Below are 15239 nucleotides of genomic sequence, written 5' to 3'. Positions count from 1 at the left end.
TTAAACCCCAGGTTGATAAGATTCAGGCGGTTCAGGACTGGCCACAACCTGTCAACAAGAAGCAGGTGCAAGCCTTCCTGGGGATCGCCGGCTATTATCGCCGGTTCATACCCAATTTTGCAGCCATCGCTACCCCCCTGACGGATCTTACAAAAGGGAAAGACTCCGTCATGATTAAATGGAGTTTAGCGGCTGAAGAAGCCTTCCATAGCTTAAAACGGGCACTTTGCTCTCAGCCCGTACTGGTGACTCCGGTCTTCCGCAGCGAGTTTTTGGTACAAACGGATGCCTCGGATACCGGTATCAGGGCCGTACTCTCACAAGTGAGGGACGGAGTGGAACACCCAGTCCTCTATCTCAGCAGGAAGCTGAATAAACAGGAGCAAAGGTATGCAGTCGTAGAAAAAGAGTGCCTCGCCATTAAGTGGGCTCTAGAGGCCCTCAAATATTACCTGGTGGGCCGAAAGTTCAGGCTGATCACTGACCATGCCCCTCAAGTGGATGCACTTGAACAAGGAACGGAATAGCCGGGTGACCCGGTGGTTCCTTGCCCTGCAGGCCTACACTTTTACGGTGGAGCACCGCCCAGGGGTACAGATGGGGAATGCAGATGCCCTGTCCCGAGTGCACTGTTTGGCGGGTGTCATTGCTCGACCAGAGTGGTCTGAGCAGAGGGGGGGGATATGTGAGAATCATGTGAGAATAGTGGATGAGGGCAGGTATATCTCGCCCAGATTCCTTTCCTATGTGGCCTAGTCTGGTCAGTATCGCACCTGCTTGCTAATGAATAATGGGAGGTGGATATAAAAGGATGCCAGGTGGTTGGGTGAGTGTCTCAGCCTGGGAACACAGAGAGCCTGTCTGTGTGAGAGACACACGTGAGTGGAAGCAGTGCCCACTGCAACTGTGGTTTGGCTGGACGGGAGAAGCCCGCCAGTTGGTAGTTAGGTTGTCCATTGTTTAGTTAGTGCCGGACAGGCAAGGATTTGTTTTATGTTTTATTTCCTTTTGCATTGCTTTCACCGTTAATAAACCTGACCCAGGGTCAGTTATACACGAATCCCAGCTCTGCGCCTGAGTTTCATGCTGAATGCACGTGACCTTTGACCCCAGCAAAGGCGATCCCGGAGTGTTTTATCACAATATATACTTGCCATCTTGTTATCCAGTACCTTTTTTAACAACATTTTTTATTATGGTCAATCCCAGACTGAGTGAGCGTCTGAGGGTGACTCCGGTAATATATACCGAGATTTCAAATTTAGCCAACACTGTATTCAGCTGTACGCTTCTGATACAATAACCTTTTTAGCTATTTAGATTCTGGTGTAATCCATAATGAGCCAGTGAACGTCTGTCTGTTACTCCGGCAATATATTTGGAGCTTTAAGATTACCCCAACACTGTATACAGCTGTACACTTGTGTTACATTACCCATTTACAGCTTTTCATATTCTTGTGTAATCCATACTGGGCCTGAGAGCGTTTGTGTCTGCCTCCTGAAATGTATACGGAGATTCAGAATGTTTACACTATACTATATATACCTTGTATCTGGTGATACTGTACCCTTTTTCAACTTTTTATTTTATTTTATTGGGTAATCCATACTGAGCCTGTGAGCGTCTGTGTATGACTCATGAAATATATACTGAGATTTACTGTTATCCCTAGACTGTATAGAGCTGTACGCTTCTGATACAGTACCATATATCTGCTGGTATTTTGGGTCCATTTTCCAAAACATGAGGAAATATGGTGGAAGAGGATGCAGACGTGGGGGGCCACCTGGTACTGATGGTGGTGGTGGTGCATCGTCCATAGGGACCATCATATACTGGAGCATTATGTGTAGCTCATCATATACTGTATGGAACATTATATGGGACCAATTATTCTGTATGGAGAAATATATGGGGCTCATTATTCTGTATGGCACACAATGTGGTGGCCATAATACTGTATGGAGTAATATGCTGTCCTGTTTTTGAGCTATTGTACAATTTAAAATAGATCAGTTATGTCATGTAAGCAGTGAAGTATTTGTCATTGTACTATACCTATATTTCTGTGCCGTATCGGAGCATTATGAATTGTGGTATGTGTTAAAGGGGCGCACTGACACTCTTTGGCCCAGGGCACACGAAAACCTGAAGCCAGCCCTACCCCCCCACAACTTTAGCCAAATAACCCCCAGTTTTCAATGCGTAACTATTATGAAGTAAATTAAGGTTGACAAGCTTCAGTAATAAGAATTGATTTTTTGGCATTGAAATGGGCACTGTAGGTGTGTTTACTGTCCTCCACTCCCTGCCGACTTTGCTTCTCCATTGACTTGCATTGGGTTTCGTGTTTCAGTCGGCCTCCGACTTTTCGCTATAGTCGGCCTATTTCGTTCGACTCGAATTTTGCGAAAGTCAGGTTTCATGAAACCCGACTCGACCCTAAAAAAGGCAAAGTCGCTCACCTCTAGTCACCACTTCTGGATTTCTCACCCACTCCTGGTTTTAGCTTACAGATACTGAGGTAAAATACTGACCAAACACTGAACGTGGCCTTAGAGAGAATGAACGAACAATGGTCGATGGAGAGGTGCAAGTTCACCTCAAAACTGTCACAATAATGACCATTTTGACTAAAGACATACTGGTAGAAGAGTATTACTTAGAAACTAACACTAGAGGGCGCCCAATGCACATGTCTTCAAATAGGGACTACAGAATAGGGAAGAGCAAAATTAAAGGGAACCCCTCAGAACATTTGACCTGCCAAAACTGCAAGCAACATGAGTCACAGCATGGTCAGGGACGAGACTAGTCCAGCGCTGCTCCCGGCTGGCAAATCCCAGAGCTGCTAGAGGTGATTGACAGGTCTCTCATATGTGTGTGCATAGGGAGAGAGCTGTCAATCACCTGCAGAAACAATGACAAGAGTCTGCTGGGGGTGAAGCTGGACTAGTCTCGTTGCCAAGTATGGTCCCTGGACAGATCTCTTCGATATTTATTTTCCTCTGGAAAAAAATGGAACGTTTAAGAGACTATACCTAACTTCAGTCATACAGCCATGAATCAGATAACAGGTTATTTTTAAAGGGAATTTGTCACCACACCATTGCTACTTCATCTGAGAGGCTCATGATGTGGGTAAGAGACCCTGAATGCAATGATGGATCACTTACTGGGCTGCTTGCTGTCGTATTTATGAAATCACTGTTTCTATCTGCTGCAGTTCTCTGAATGCGGAGCTCTGTGTAACCTGTATAATGACATCCACACCACTGATTGGCAGCTTTCTGCCTATGCACAGTGTATACAGTCTGATGCCAATCAGTGGTGGTATTGGGGTTATACAGAGCTCATGCATATGGAGGACTACTTGGCAGCAAGATTACTAGTCCTCTACTGATAATCTTCTGCTGAGAACATCAAAACTACCCTAAGCAGCCCAGGAAATGACAGCACTGGAATCAGGGTCTATATCACTACAATTGTGCCACTCTCAGATTATACACAAGATAAAAACAAAATGAGCAGATACCCTGCAGTAAATAAATAGCAATAGTGCATACAAATAACATAGGGTGCTTAGTCAACATAAGGGCTGAGCAGGACCAAGACCCCGATTAATGGACACCAAGCCATGGGGCGCTATATAAATGTAATGTCCTGTTCAAAGAAAAGCGACGCTGCACCTTTATCTGTACCTAGTGCAAAAAAAAAACAAAAAAAACCACACACTGAACAAAACCTAAAGAGATGAACTGGAATATAAGTATTCTTGGGTGTTTTTAGCTGTGTGTTTTGGGTCATTATCCTGTTGGAAGACCCATGACCTGCGACTGAGACCAAGCTTTCTGACACTGGGCAGCACATTTCTCTCTAGAATCCCTTGATAGTCTTGAAATTTCATGGTACCCTGCAAAGATTCTAGACACCCTGTGCCAGATGCAGCAAAGGAGCCTCAGAACATAACAAAGCCTCCTCCATGTTTCACAGTAGGGACAGTGTTCTTTTCTTGATGGTATGATCTGACACTGATGTTCCTTGATCTTGAAGTTCACCTGTAATCTGTTTAGAAGTTTTTCTGGGCTCTTTTGTTACCATTCGTATTATCCGTCTCTTTGATTTGTCATCAATTTTCCTTCTGCGACCATGTCCAGGGAGCTTAAATTTCTGAATAATGTGTGCAACTGTAGTCACAGGAACATCAAGCTGCTTGGAGATGGTCTTATAACTTTTACCTTTAACATGTTTGTCTATAATTTTCTCTTTCTAATGTCCTGAGACAACTCTTTCCTTCGCTTCCTCTGGTCCATATTACCAAACAGCACAGTGAGTATCTGTAGCCCTCTATACAGGCCCACTCACTGATTCCAAGATTGTAGACACCTGTGAGGCTAATTAGTGGACACACCTTGATTTAACATGTCCCTTTTGTCGCCTTATTTTCAGGGGTACCATCACTTTTGTCCAGGCCAATTTCATGAGTTTTATTTTTTTTTTAAATTCTGTGGAAGCATGGTTGAAAAGCAATGTCTGACTTTCATTTGTTCATTTTCATAGATTTTTTTTTTATTACTACTTTTGTCAGATTCAAGTTATTTCTGTGACCATTGTGGGTTATTTTGTCATTAAACGAGGGGTACCAACAATTTTGACCATGTGTGTATATCCATTATAATGTATGGAGCTTTACATATGGTTGTCTTTTTCAGCGGACCGTGTGGCCACAAAAAAAAAAAAAAATAAAAATCTGATGCAATTTTGTTTCTGATCAGGTAGTGGACAACCTCTTTAATGACATTGGCTCTATGTTTGGCACAGTTGTCTTTCTCCAGAATACTTTTGGAGCCAGACGCCTCCCTGAAAATATTGCATGATGGGTATTTGTACTTCTCACCACTGAGGACACCATTAATCCTGACTAAATCCTTAACCCCTTCATGACCCAGCCTATTTTGACCTTAATGACCTGGCCATTTTTTGCAATTCTGACCAGTGTCCCTTTATGAGGTAATAACTCAGGAACGCCTCAACGCATCCTAGCGATTCTGAGACTGTTTTTTCGTGACATATTGGGCTTCATGTTAGTGGTAAATTTAGGTCGATAATTTTTCCGTTTATTTGTGAAAAAAACGGAAATTTGGCGAAAATTTCACAATTTTCAAATTTAGAATTTTTATTCTGTTAAACCAGAGTTACGGTATATATGACACAAAATAGTTAATAACATTTCCCACATGTCTACTTTACATAAGCATGGAAACAAAATTTTTTTTTGTTAGGAAGTTATGAGGGTTAAAAGTTGACCAGCGATTTCTCATTTTTACAAGAAAATTTACAAAACCATTTTTTTAGGGACCACCTCACATTTGAAGTCACTTTGAGGGGTCTATATGGCAGAAAATACCCAAAAGTGACACCATTCTAAAAACTGCACCCCTCAAGCCACTCAAAACTACATTCAAGAAGATTATTAACCCTTCAGGTGCTTCACAGAAATTAAAACAACATGGAAGGAAAAAAATGGACATTTTAATTTTTCCAACAAAAATTTTCATTTAGCATCAATTTTTTTATTTTTCATGGGTAGCAGGATAAAATGGATCCTAAAATTTGTTGGCCAATTTCTCCTGAGTACACGGATACCTCATATGTGGTCATAAACCACTGTTTGGGCGCACGGCAGGGCTCAGAAGAGAAGGAGCGCCATTTGACTTTCTGAATGGAAAATATGCTGGAATATTTAGCGGTTGCCATGTCGCGTTTGGAGAGTCGCTGTGCGCCTAAACATTGGAGCTCCCCACAAGTGACCCCATTTTGGAAACTAGACCCTCCAAGTAACTTATCTAGATGCATAGTGAGTACTTTGAACCCCCAGGTGCTTCATAAATTGATCCGTAAAAAAAAAAGTACTTTTTTTCACAAAAATTTTCTTTTAGACTCAGTTTTTTCATTTTCACATGAGCAACAGGGTAAAATGGATCCTAAAATTTGTTGGGCAATTTCTCCTGAGTACACCGATACCTCATATGTGGTCATAAACCACTGTTTGGGCGCACGGCAGGGCCCGGAAGGGAAGGTGCGCCATTTGACTTTTTGAATAGAAAATTAGCTCCAATAGTTAGCGGGCACCATGTCGCATTTGGAGAGCCCCTGTGTGCCTAAACATTGGAGCTCCCCCACAAGTGACCCCATTTTGGAAACTAGACCCCCAAAGGAACTTATTTAGATGTGTGGTGAGCACTTTGAACCCCCAGGTGCTTCACAGAAGATTATAACGCAGAGCAGAGAAAATAAAAAATTATTTTTTTTCCTCAAAAATGATTTTTTTAGCCCGCTATTTTTTATTTTCACGAGTGTAACAGGAGAAATTGGACCCCAAAAGTTGTTGTCCAGTTTGTCCTGAGTACGCTGGTACCTCATATGTGGGGGGAAACCACTGTTTGGGTGCACGGCAGGGCTCAGAAGGGAAGGAGCGCCATTTGACTTTTTGAATGGAAAATTAGCCCCAATCGTTAGGGGACACCATGTCTTGTTTGGAGAGCCCCTGTGAGTCTAAACTTTGGAGCTCCCCTACAAATGACCCCATTTTGGAAACTAGACCCCCTAAGGAACTTATCTAGATGCATATTGAACCCTTTGGACCCCCAGGTGCTTCACAGAAGTTTATAACGCAGAGCAGTGAAAAAAAAAATAATTTTTTTTCCCTCAAAAAATGATTTTTTAGCCCGCTAATTTTTTTTTCACAATGGTAACAGGAGAAATTGGATCCCTAAAGTTGTTGGCAAGGTTCTCCTGAGTATGCTGGTACCCCATATGTGGGGGGGAACCACTGTTTGGGCACATATCGTGGCTCCGAAGGGAAGTAGTGACATTTTGAAATGCCGACTTGATGGAATGGTCTGCGGGCGTCATGTTATGTTTGCAGAGCCCCTTATGTGCCTAAACAGTCGAAACCCCCACAAGTGACCCCATTTTGGAAAACAGACCCCCCACGGAACTTATCTAGATGCATAGTGAGCACTTTGAACCCCCAAGGGCTTCACAGAAGTTTATAACACAGCAGTGATAATAAAAAATCATTTTTTTCCTCAAAAAATTATTTTTTATTTTCACAAGGGTAACAGGAGAAATTGGACCCCAAAAGTTGTTGTCCAGTTTGTCCTGAGTATGCTGGTATACCATATGTGGGGGTAAACTACTGTATGGGCACACGTCGGGGCTCAGAAGGGAAATAGTGACGTTTTGAAATGCCGACTTGATGGAATGGTCTGCGGGTGTCATGTTACGTTTGCAGAGCCCCTGATGCACCTAAACAGTGCAATCCCGCCACAAGTGACCCCATTTTGGAAACTAGACCACCCAAGGAACTAATCTAGATGTGTGGTGAGCACTTTGAACCCCCAAGTTCTTCACAGAAGTTTATAACGCAGAGCCGTGAAAATAAAAAATCATTTTTTTTCCACAAAAATAATTATTTCAGCCCCCATTTTTTTAATTTCCCAATGGTAACAGGAGAAATTAGACCCCAAAAGTTGTTGTGCAATTTTTCCTGAGTATGCTGATGCCACATACGTGGGGGGTAAACCACTGTTTGGGCACACGTCGGGGCTCGGAATGGAGGAAGCACTGTATGACTTTTTGAATGCAAAATTGGCTGGAATAAATGGTGGCGCCATGTCGCGTTTGGAGACCCCCTGATGTGCCTAAACAGTGGAAACCCCTCAATTCTAACTCCAACCCTAACCCCAACACACCCCTAACCCTAATCCCAACTCTAATCCTAACCGTAATCCCAACCCCAACCCACCCCTAACCCTAATCTTAACCCTAATTCCAACCCTAACCCTAATAATTCCAACCCTAACCGAAAAATAAAAATATTTTCTTTATTTTATTAGTTGTCCCTACCTATGTGGGTGATAAGCGGGGGGTTTATTTACTTTTTTTTTATTTTGATCACTGTGAGAGTTTATCACAGTGATCAAAATAAATGAATGAATCTGCAGGCCGGCAGAATCCGGCGGGCGCACTGCGCATGCGCCCGCCATTTTCCAACATGGCGGCGCCCATGATGCGGGACACCGGAACGGCCAGAGGGACAGGAGGTACCGGGGTGGGGGGGGGAAATCGGAAGGCTGGGGGGAGCGGAGGGAAGGGGGAGGGGAGCTGATGTTGACTGTGGCGACCGATCGCTGCCGCCAGTCGGTGGCGGTAGCCGATCTGTGCCGTCAGTCAGTGGGAGGGGGGGGGGGGGTCTCTAAGGGTGTCATGGCCGATGCTATTGCAGCATTGGCCATGGCTTGACTGTAATATTTCACCAAATTTCATTGGTGAAATATTACAATCGCACTGCGCATGCGCCCGCCATTTTCCAAGATGGCAGCGCCCATGAGCCAGGACGGCGGGACACCGGGAGACAGAGGGGGACTCGGAGGCACCGTGGAAGGTGAGGGGGGGGGGGGGGGTGATCGGACTGCGGGGGGAGCGGAGGGAAGGGGAGGGGGAGCAGATTGTGACGGCAGCAGCCAATCGCTGCCGTCAGTCCGTGGCGGGGGCAGACTTTCATGACGCATACGCTGTGTCACAGGTCGGGAAGGGGTTAATTAAAATTTGCTGAAATACAGCCCCAAACTTACAAGGATCCTCCCCTATGCAGCACTGTTGCTTGCAGACACTCATTGTACTGCTCTCCTGCCAGTCTACGACAAGCTGTCTTCCGTTACTAATATTTCACATTTTGACTGATCAGTCCAAAGTTCCAGTTTTCATTTCTTTGCACCTCAGGGCCTATGTTTTCATACACTGCTGAATGTCTTAAACTTCTTTCCATGTTAACAGGTATGGCTTGCGTCAACAATTCTTCCATTAAGTCCACTTTACATCGGCATGTAAAAGTTTGGGCACCCCTGGTCAAAATTACTGTTATTGTGAACAGTTAAGCAAGTTGAAGATGAAATGACCTCTAAAAGGTCTAAAGTTAAAGATGACACATTTCCTTTGTATTTTAGGCACAAAAATATATACATAAAAATTTCAAAAAGAAAAATGGGTCGATGCAAAACTTTGGGCACCCTGCATGGTTAGTACCTCATACAGTAGCTCCCCCTTTTGAAAGCATCACAGCTTGTAAACGCTTTTTGTAGCCAGGCAAGAGTCTTTCAATTCTTGTATGAGGGATATTTATCCATTCTTCCTTCGCAAATTCTTCCACTTCTGTGATATTCCTGGGTCGTCTTACATGCACTGCTATTTTGAGGTCTAGCCACAGATTTTCAATGATGATCAGATCAGCGGACTGTGAGGACCATTGTAAAACCTTCAGCTTGGGCCTTTTGAGGTCGTCTATTGTGGATTTTGACGTATGTTTAGGATCATTATACATTTGTAGAAGCCATCCTCTTTTCAACTTCAGCATTTTTACAGATGGTGTTATGTTTGTATCAAGCCCTGATCTTGTCAAGTCTATCAGGGATTACAAGAAGAGACAGAAGGCATTATACAAGTCTGGATCCACAGAAGATCTGTGGTTGGTTCTCCAAGATGTTTGGAACAGCCTCTCTATTGAGTTCCTTGAAAAATTGATGCGGTTTCAAAAGGCAAAGAGTGGTCACACAAATTCTGATCTGATTTAATTTCACTTTTGTTCATTCATGTTGCATTTTGGTAATTAATAAACTTTTTGTTTTTTTAAAGCATTCCCTAGTTGCAACTTTTTTTTCTTTTTACACAACTGCCTAAAACTTTTGCACAGTACTGAAAGTGTCTCCAAATAATAGGAGAGTTCCTTCAAAAACAGTGCACAAGTATGCCTAGAAGAACGGATGTGGTGTTTGGAAGTAAAGGGTAATCACACCAAATATTCATGTAATTTAGATTTCTCTTCTGTTCATTAATTTTGTAATAATAAAATTAAATTCATAACATTTATATTTTGGGGATATGTGCACACTACTCCTTTTTTCAAGTGGACTCCACCTAGAATTAGCCTAAAAACCACCGTAAAAAAAAAATATATATACTGCACAGCAATGTCAAAACTAAATTGCTGTGACCATGTTCAGTCATATGCCACTTCTTTCAACCACTTAAGGGTATGTGCACACGGTGCGGATTCTGCTGCGGTTCTGCGTTTCTGCAGCTGCGGGTCCGCAGCAGCTTCTGCTGCGTTGTACAGTACCTTTATTTCCTATGGAAATGAAAAAAAGCTGTGCACATGCTGCGTTTTTTTCCGCGCAGTTTTGCCGCGGTTTACAATCCGCAGCATGTCAATTGTTTGGTGCAGAAATGCTGCAGTTTTACACCTCATCCATTATGAGGTGTAAAACCGCAGGCAAAACCGCAGATAAACCGCAGGACTTTTGTCCTGTGGATTTACCTGCGGTTTTCTCTACAAAATCCGCACACCCAAAAACCTACGTGTGCACATAGCCTAAGGGTTTGGAAACCTTGAAGCAGTTAAAAGTAATAATATGATCATTTTTCTCCATATATTTGAAAGTATAGGGCACAGATGCCGGCAGCAGAACCATTAGAAAAACGACTGAAAAGACGCCGATGCTCCCAGAAAACGACCGCCGGCGTTTTCTTAAAGAGTTTTGGCCGGAGTCTTAAGCCTTACTTTGCAGAGTACTGTATGTGTAGATATAAATATATATGTCCTGTTCTGTCCAGTAGATAGATATATATATATATATATATATACACACACACACATATGCTTATTGGTTACTTACCTTTTTTGTGACAATGTAGATGCGGAACACAAGAAACAGTGTCAGCAGGTAGAGCACGGCAAAGATATACTGAGCCAGCCGGATGTTGGTCCCATGCTCGGTTAGGTAGTAAAATGCACCAAAAATGTACACAAATCCAGCAGGATACCTGTTAAGAAAACACCATATATGAGATCAGATTTTTTTTTCTTTAAGTTTTCTTTAATCTTTTCCCTTAGTATGAAATTGTCTTATGCAGGTAGAAGTTGCTGGGTCATATCATATACATGTCTACCAGCACTTTCACCAATTACTGGGTGAGAACGCTGACACAAGAGGAGCGCCATCACCCTAAAGGCTCACTCAGACGTCCTTAGATCTCAGTTCGATAATGGATAGCAATGAAAGCACCGGCGCAAGACCGCTCTTTATATTTCTATGAGGCCGTCATGCTCAGGTTGGGAGAGCGGGGCCAGTCCGAGCATTGCGATCCATTATTGGACCGAGGTCCATGGACGTCCGCATGAGCCTTTAGGCCTCACAGATGTTTGTGAGTCGCATACATGGTCTGTGCATGGCTTTCTGTGAGAGTAACCATTATAATCAATGGTGCTGTTGGCATGTTGATGCTTTTTGCGGACGGATCGTCTTTATAAAGTGGATCTGTCACCGGAGTTCACAATACAAGAAGCATACACTACTCATTAGATCTCTGGATCGTTGTCCCGTAAACATGAAGATGCTGCCGACAATCAGCTTTGACACCGGGATGAGTGGGCTTTAAAGTGGATCTGGTGCCAGATTGTAAAATAAAAACTGTATATATTTTACATAGATCTCCTAGGCCTGATGTAAGAACCACTGCATATTGCTTGTTCGAGCACATGCACAAGTTGTGGATTTTAATGCAGATTTACTGTTACATTTACACGTTACGTGCACATTTTACCATTTCACCCCAGTGCAGGAGTGAAGACCACAATGAATTCTACACAGAGATATAATGGAATCTGATCTGCAGCAGCACAGATGTGAACTCCACCCAAGATGCTCAGGGATGGGGGACTTGGGGGAGAAGTCAGACCACCTGGAAGAGCCAATACCATCCGACCCATCTGTGGTTTCTATCCTAGTGATCCTATGATGGGTACTGAGCCTTGGCTTCTGGAGATACGTGGCCCCAGTGGAGGTCACAGCTGCTTACCCCCTGGAATATTTATGGAGGCTCTGGACCAGATCGCAGACTATCAGTCTATCCCCAGACTAACTGGATCTATACATCTATGGGAACACTTAATCTAAAGAGTAAGTTAACTACATAGAAATAAGGTCACCATAAAAAGATGTTAATCAATAGTATAACATTTATTAGAAAAATACTTACAATATATTTAATAATAGATCATTAGAATAATTGTGAGAGCTGATACATAATATGACAACATAACAGGAACAACTGGGACTACAAAATAGGAGCATAAACCTACTGGGGTTCAATAGAAAGACAGTGAAATATGACTGGTATGCTAATACACAATTCCATATAGTAAAACAACCAGATCAATGAATAAAAAACCCCCCAGATACCAATGCTATCCTAAAAGGATTTTATAATGCGAAAAATATACAGCATATCGGATAGTCAGGTTAAATGGTAATGTGGTTACCACAAAAAGTTTATGTGAAGCAATTAGCCTATTCTCATTTAATAAGCGGTAACCTATGCTATAATGCAAAAAAACCCTTTAGAAAAGGGGAGAAGGTATACCTGAAGTCAAGGTGCTAGCAGGTGAAGGTAGGTGCCCCTACAGGAGTCCCACTCAGCAGCCTCGACGCTCGTTTCGCCTCCTGACAAAGCTGCTTTTGGCGAAACGTGCATAGAGGCTGCTTCATATAAACTTTTTGTGGTAACCACATTACCATTTAACCTGACTATCCGATATGCTGTATATTTTTCGCATTATAAAATCCTTTTAGGATAGCATGTGTGTCTGGGGTTTTTTATTCATTGATCTGGTTGTTTTACTATATGGAATTGTGTATTAGCATACCAGTCATATTTCACTGTCTTTCTATTGAACCCCAGTAGGTTTATGCTCCTATTTTGTAGTCCCAGTTGTTCCTGTTATCTTGTCTCATATTATGTATCAGCTCTCACAATTATTGTAATGATCTATTATTAACTACATTGTAAGTATTTCTCTAATAAATTTTGTACTATTGATCAACATCTTTTTATGGTGACCTTACTCTTTAGATTAAAGACCTCTCCCGACGCCTGCGCACTGCAGGACTCTGCTCTGCCCTCAACAGGGTAGAGCAGTGCACCTGCGCCGGAGCCATTTCAGGATGGGAGAAGAGGGCGTCATCGCATGTAGAAGGGAGGCGCCGGACCGGACCGCCCACCTCGGTGAGTATAATATAACGTGTTTTTCTTCTCTTTCAGGTTACATCGGGGGCTTATCTACAGCATTACAGAATTCTGTAATGCTGTAGATAAGCCCCCGATGTAACCTGAAAGAGAAGAAAAACACGTTATATTATAACTATATAAGCCCCCGATGTCTATGCCGGCAGCAAATAGGCCAAAAAAAGGGTGTCAGATTCCCTTTAAGTGTTCACATCTTGGTTGCTTGATTAGCACTCCTGTAGTGTCCTTGAAGCTATAGCTTCAGATTTAGAGGAGTAGCTTTGTTGGTGTATTATCTATACATCTATGCTGCCCCATAAAGGCCCTGGTATACTCACACCAGTGGCCCGGTGTCCCCTTGCAGCTTGGTGTAGTCATAGGTCCCATTCAGCACACCCTCCACCTCGTCCATGTAGGCTCTCCAGTCTATTTCTGTGTCTGCAAAGAGAGGGAAGACAGTGACTGTATGAAACACATCAGGACCCCGCCCCAGCAGATCACCCCAGCAGGCAGCATGGGGCCATGGCCTAGTAGATCACACCCTAGCAGATCACACCCTAGCAGGTGGCACAGGAGGCCCTGCCCCAGCAGATCACACCCCAGCAGGCAGTTCAGGGGCCATGCCCCAGCAGATCAAACGCTCCAACAGGCGGCACAGGAGGCCCCGCCCCAGCAGATCACCCTAGCAGGCAGTACAGGGGCTATGCCCAGCAGATCACACCCCAACAGGTGGCAAAGGAGGCCCCGCCCCAGCAGATCACCCCAGCAGGCGGCACAGGAGGCCCCGCCCAGTAGATCACCCCCTAGCAGGTGGCACAGGAGGCCCCGCCCCAGCATATCACCCCAGCAGGCAGCATGGGGCCGTGCCCTAGTAGATCATACCCCAGCAGGCAGCACAGGAGGCCCCGCCCCAGCAGATCACACCCCAGCAGGTGGCACAGGAGGCCCACCCCAGCAGGCAGCAAAGGAGGCCCCGCCCCAGCAGATCACGCCCCAGCAGGCAGTACAGGAGCCATGCCCCAGCAGATCCCCCAGCAGGCAGCACAGGAGGCCCCGCCCCAGCAGATTACACCACAACAGGCAGTACAGGGGCCATACCCCAGAAGGTTGCACAGGAGCCCCCGCCCCAGCAGATCACCCCAGCAGGTGGCACAGTAGGCCCCGCTCCAGCAGATCACGCCCCAGCAGGCAGTACAGGGGCCATGCCCCAACAGATAACACCCCAGCAGGTGGCAAAAGGAGGCCCCGCTCCAGCAGATCACACCCTAGCAGGTGTCACAGGCGCCCCCACCCCAGCAGATCACACCCCAGCAGGTGGCACAGTAGGCCTCGCCCCAACAGATCATGCCCCAGCAGGTAGTACAGGGGCCATGCCCCAGCATATCACGCCCCAGCAGATAACGCCCCAGCAGGCAGTACAAGAGCCATGCCCCAGCATATCACGCCCCAGCAGGCAGCACAGGAGACCCTGCCCCAGCAGATCACACCCTAGCAGGCGGCACAGAAGGCCCCGCTCCAGCAGATCACACCCCAGCAGGTGGCACAGTAGGCCCCACCCCAGCAGATCATGCCCCAGCAGGCAACACAGGAGGCCCCGCTCCAGCAGATCACACCCTATCAGGCGGCACAGGAGGCCCCGCCCCAACAGATCACACCCCAACAGGCAGTACAGGGGCCATGCCCCAGTAGATCACCCCAGCAGGTGGCACAGGAGCCCCCACCCCAGCAAGTGGCACAGTAGGTCCTGCTCCAGCAGATCACGCCCCAGCAGGCAGTACAGGGGCCATGCCCCAACAGATCACACCCCAGCAGGCGGCAAAGGAGGCCCCACTCCAGCATATCACACCCTAACAGGTGGCAAAGGAGCCCCCACCCCAACAGATGGCACAGTAAGCCCCGCCCCGGCAGATCATGCCCACGCAGGCAGTAACAGGGGCCATGCCCCAGCAGACCGCACCCCAGCAGGCAGTACAGGAGCCATGCCCCAGTATATCACCCCAGCAGGCAGCAAAGGAGACCCGCCCCAGCAGATCACACCCCAGCAGGTGGCACAGTAGGCCCCGCCCCAGCAGATCACGCCCCAGCAGGCAGGACAGGGGCCATGCCCCAGC

The 15239-nt window shown here is 45.4% G+C and overlaps 1 protein-coding gene across 2 annotated transcripts in view; it reads right to left on the bottom strand.

The window, feature by feature from the left end:
• Positions 1 to 15239, bottom strand: part of ALG3 (ALG3 alpha-1,3- mannosyltransferase) — an 82814-nt gene that overhangs the window by 67178 nt on the left and 397 nt on the right. For both annotated transcript variants that reach the window (XM_073589249.1, XM_073589250.1), the window contains exons 2-3: positions 13467 to 13566; positions 10740 to 10887 (exon numbers count right to left, since the gene is read on the bottom strand). In XM_073589249.1, coding sequence (XP_073445350.1) covers positions 10740 to 10887; positions 13467 to 13566 — 248 coding nt within the window. The remainder of the gene's footprint in view (positions 1 to 10739; positions 10888 to 13466; positions 13567 to 15239) is intronic.

This window comes from Dendrobates tinctorius, unplaced genomic scaffold (assembly GCF_039654945.1).
Source record: "Dendrobates tinctorius isolate UK_male_01 unplaced genomic scaffold, ASM3965494v1 ptg000107l, whole genome shotgun sequence".
Taxonomy (NCBI): domain Eukaryota; kingdom Metazoa; phylum Chordata; class Amphibia; order Anura; family Dendrobatidae; genus Dendrobates; species Dendrobates tinctorius.
The sequence above is the reverse complement of the archived record's forward strand: the minus strand, read 5'-3'. Positions and strand labels throughout refer to the sequence as shown.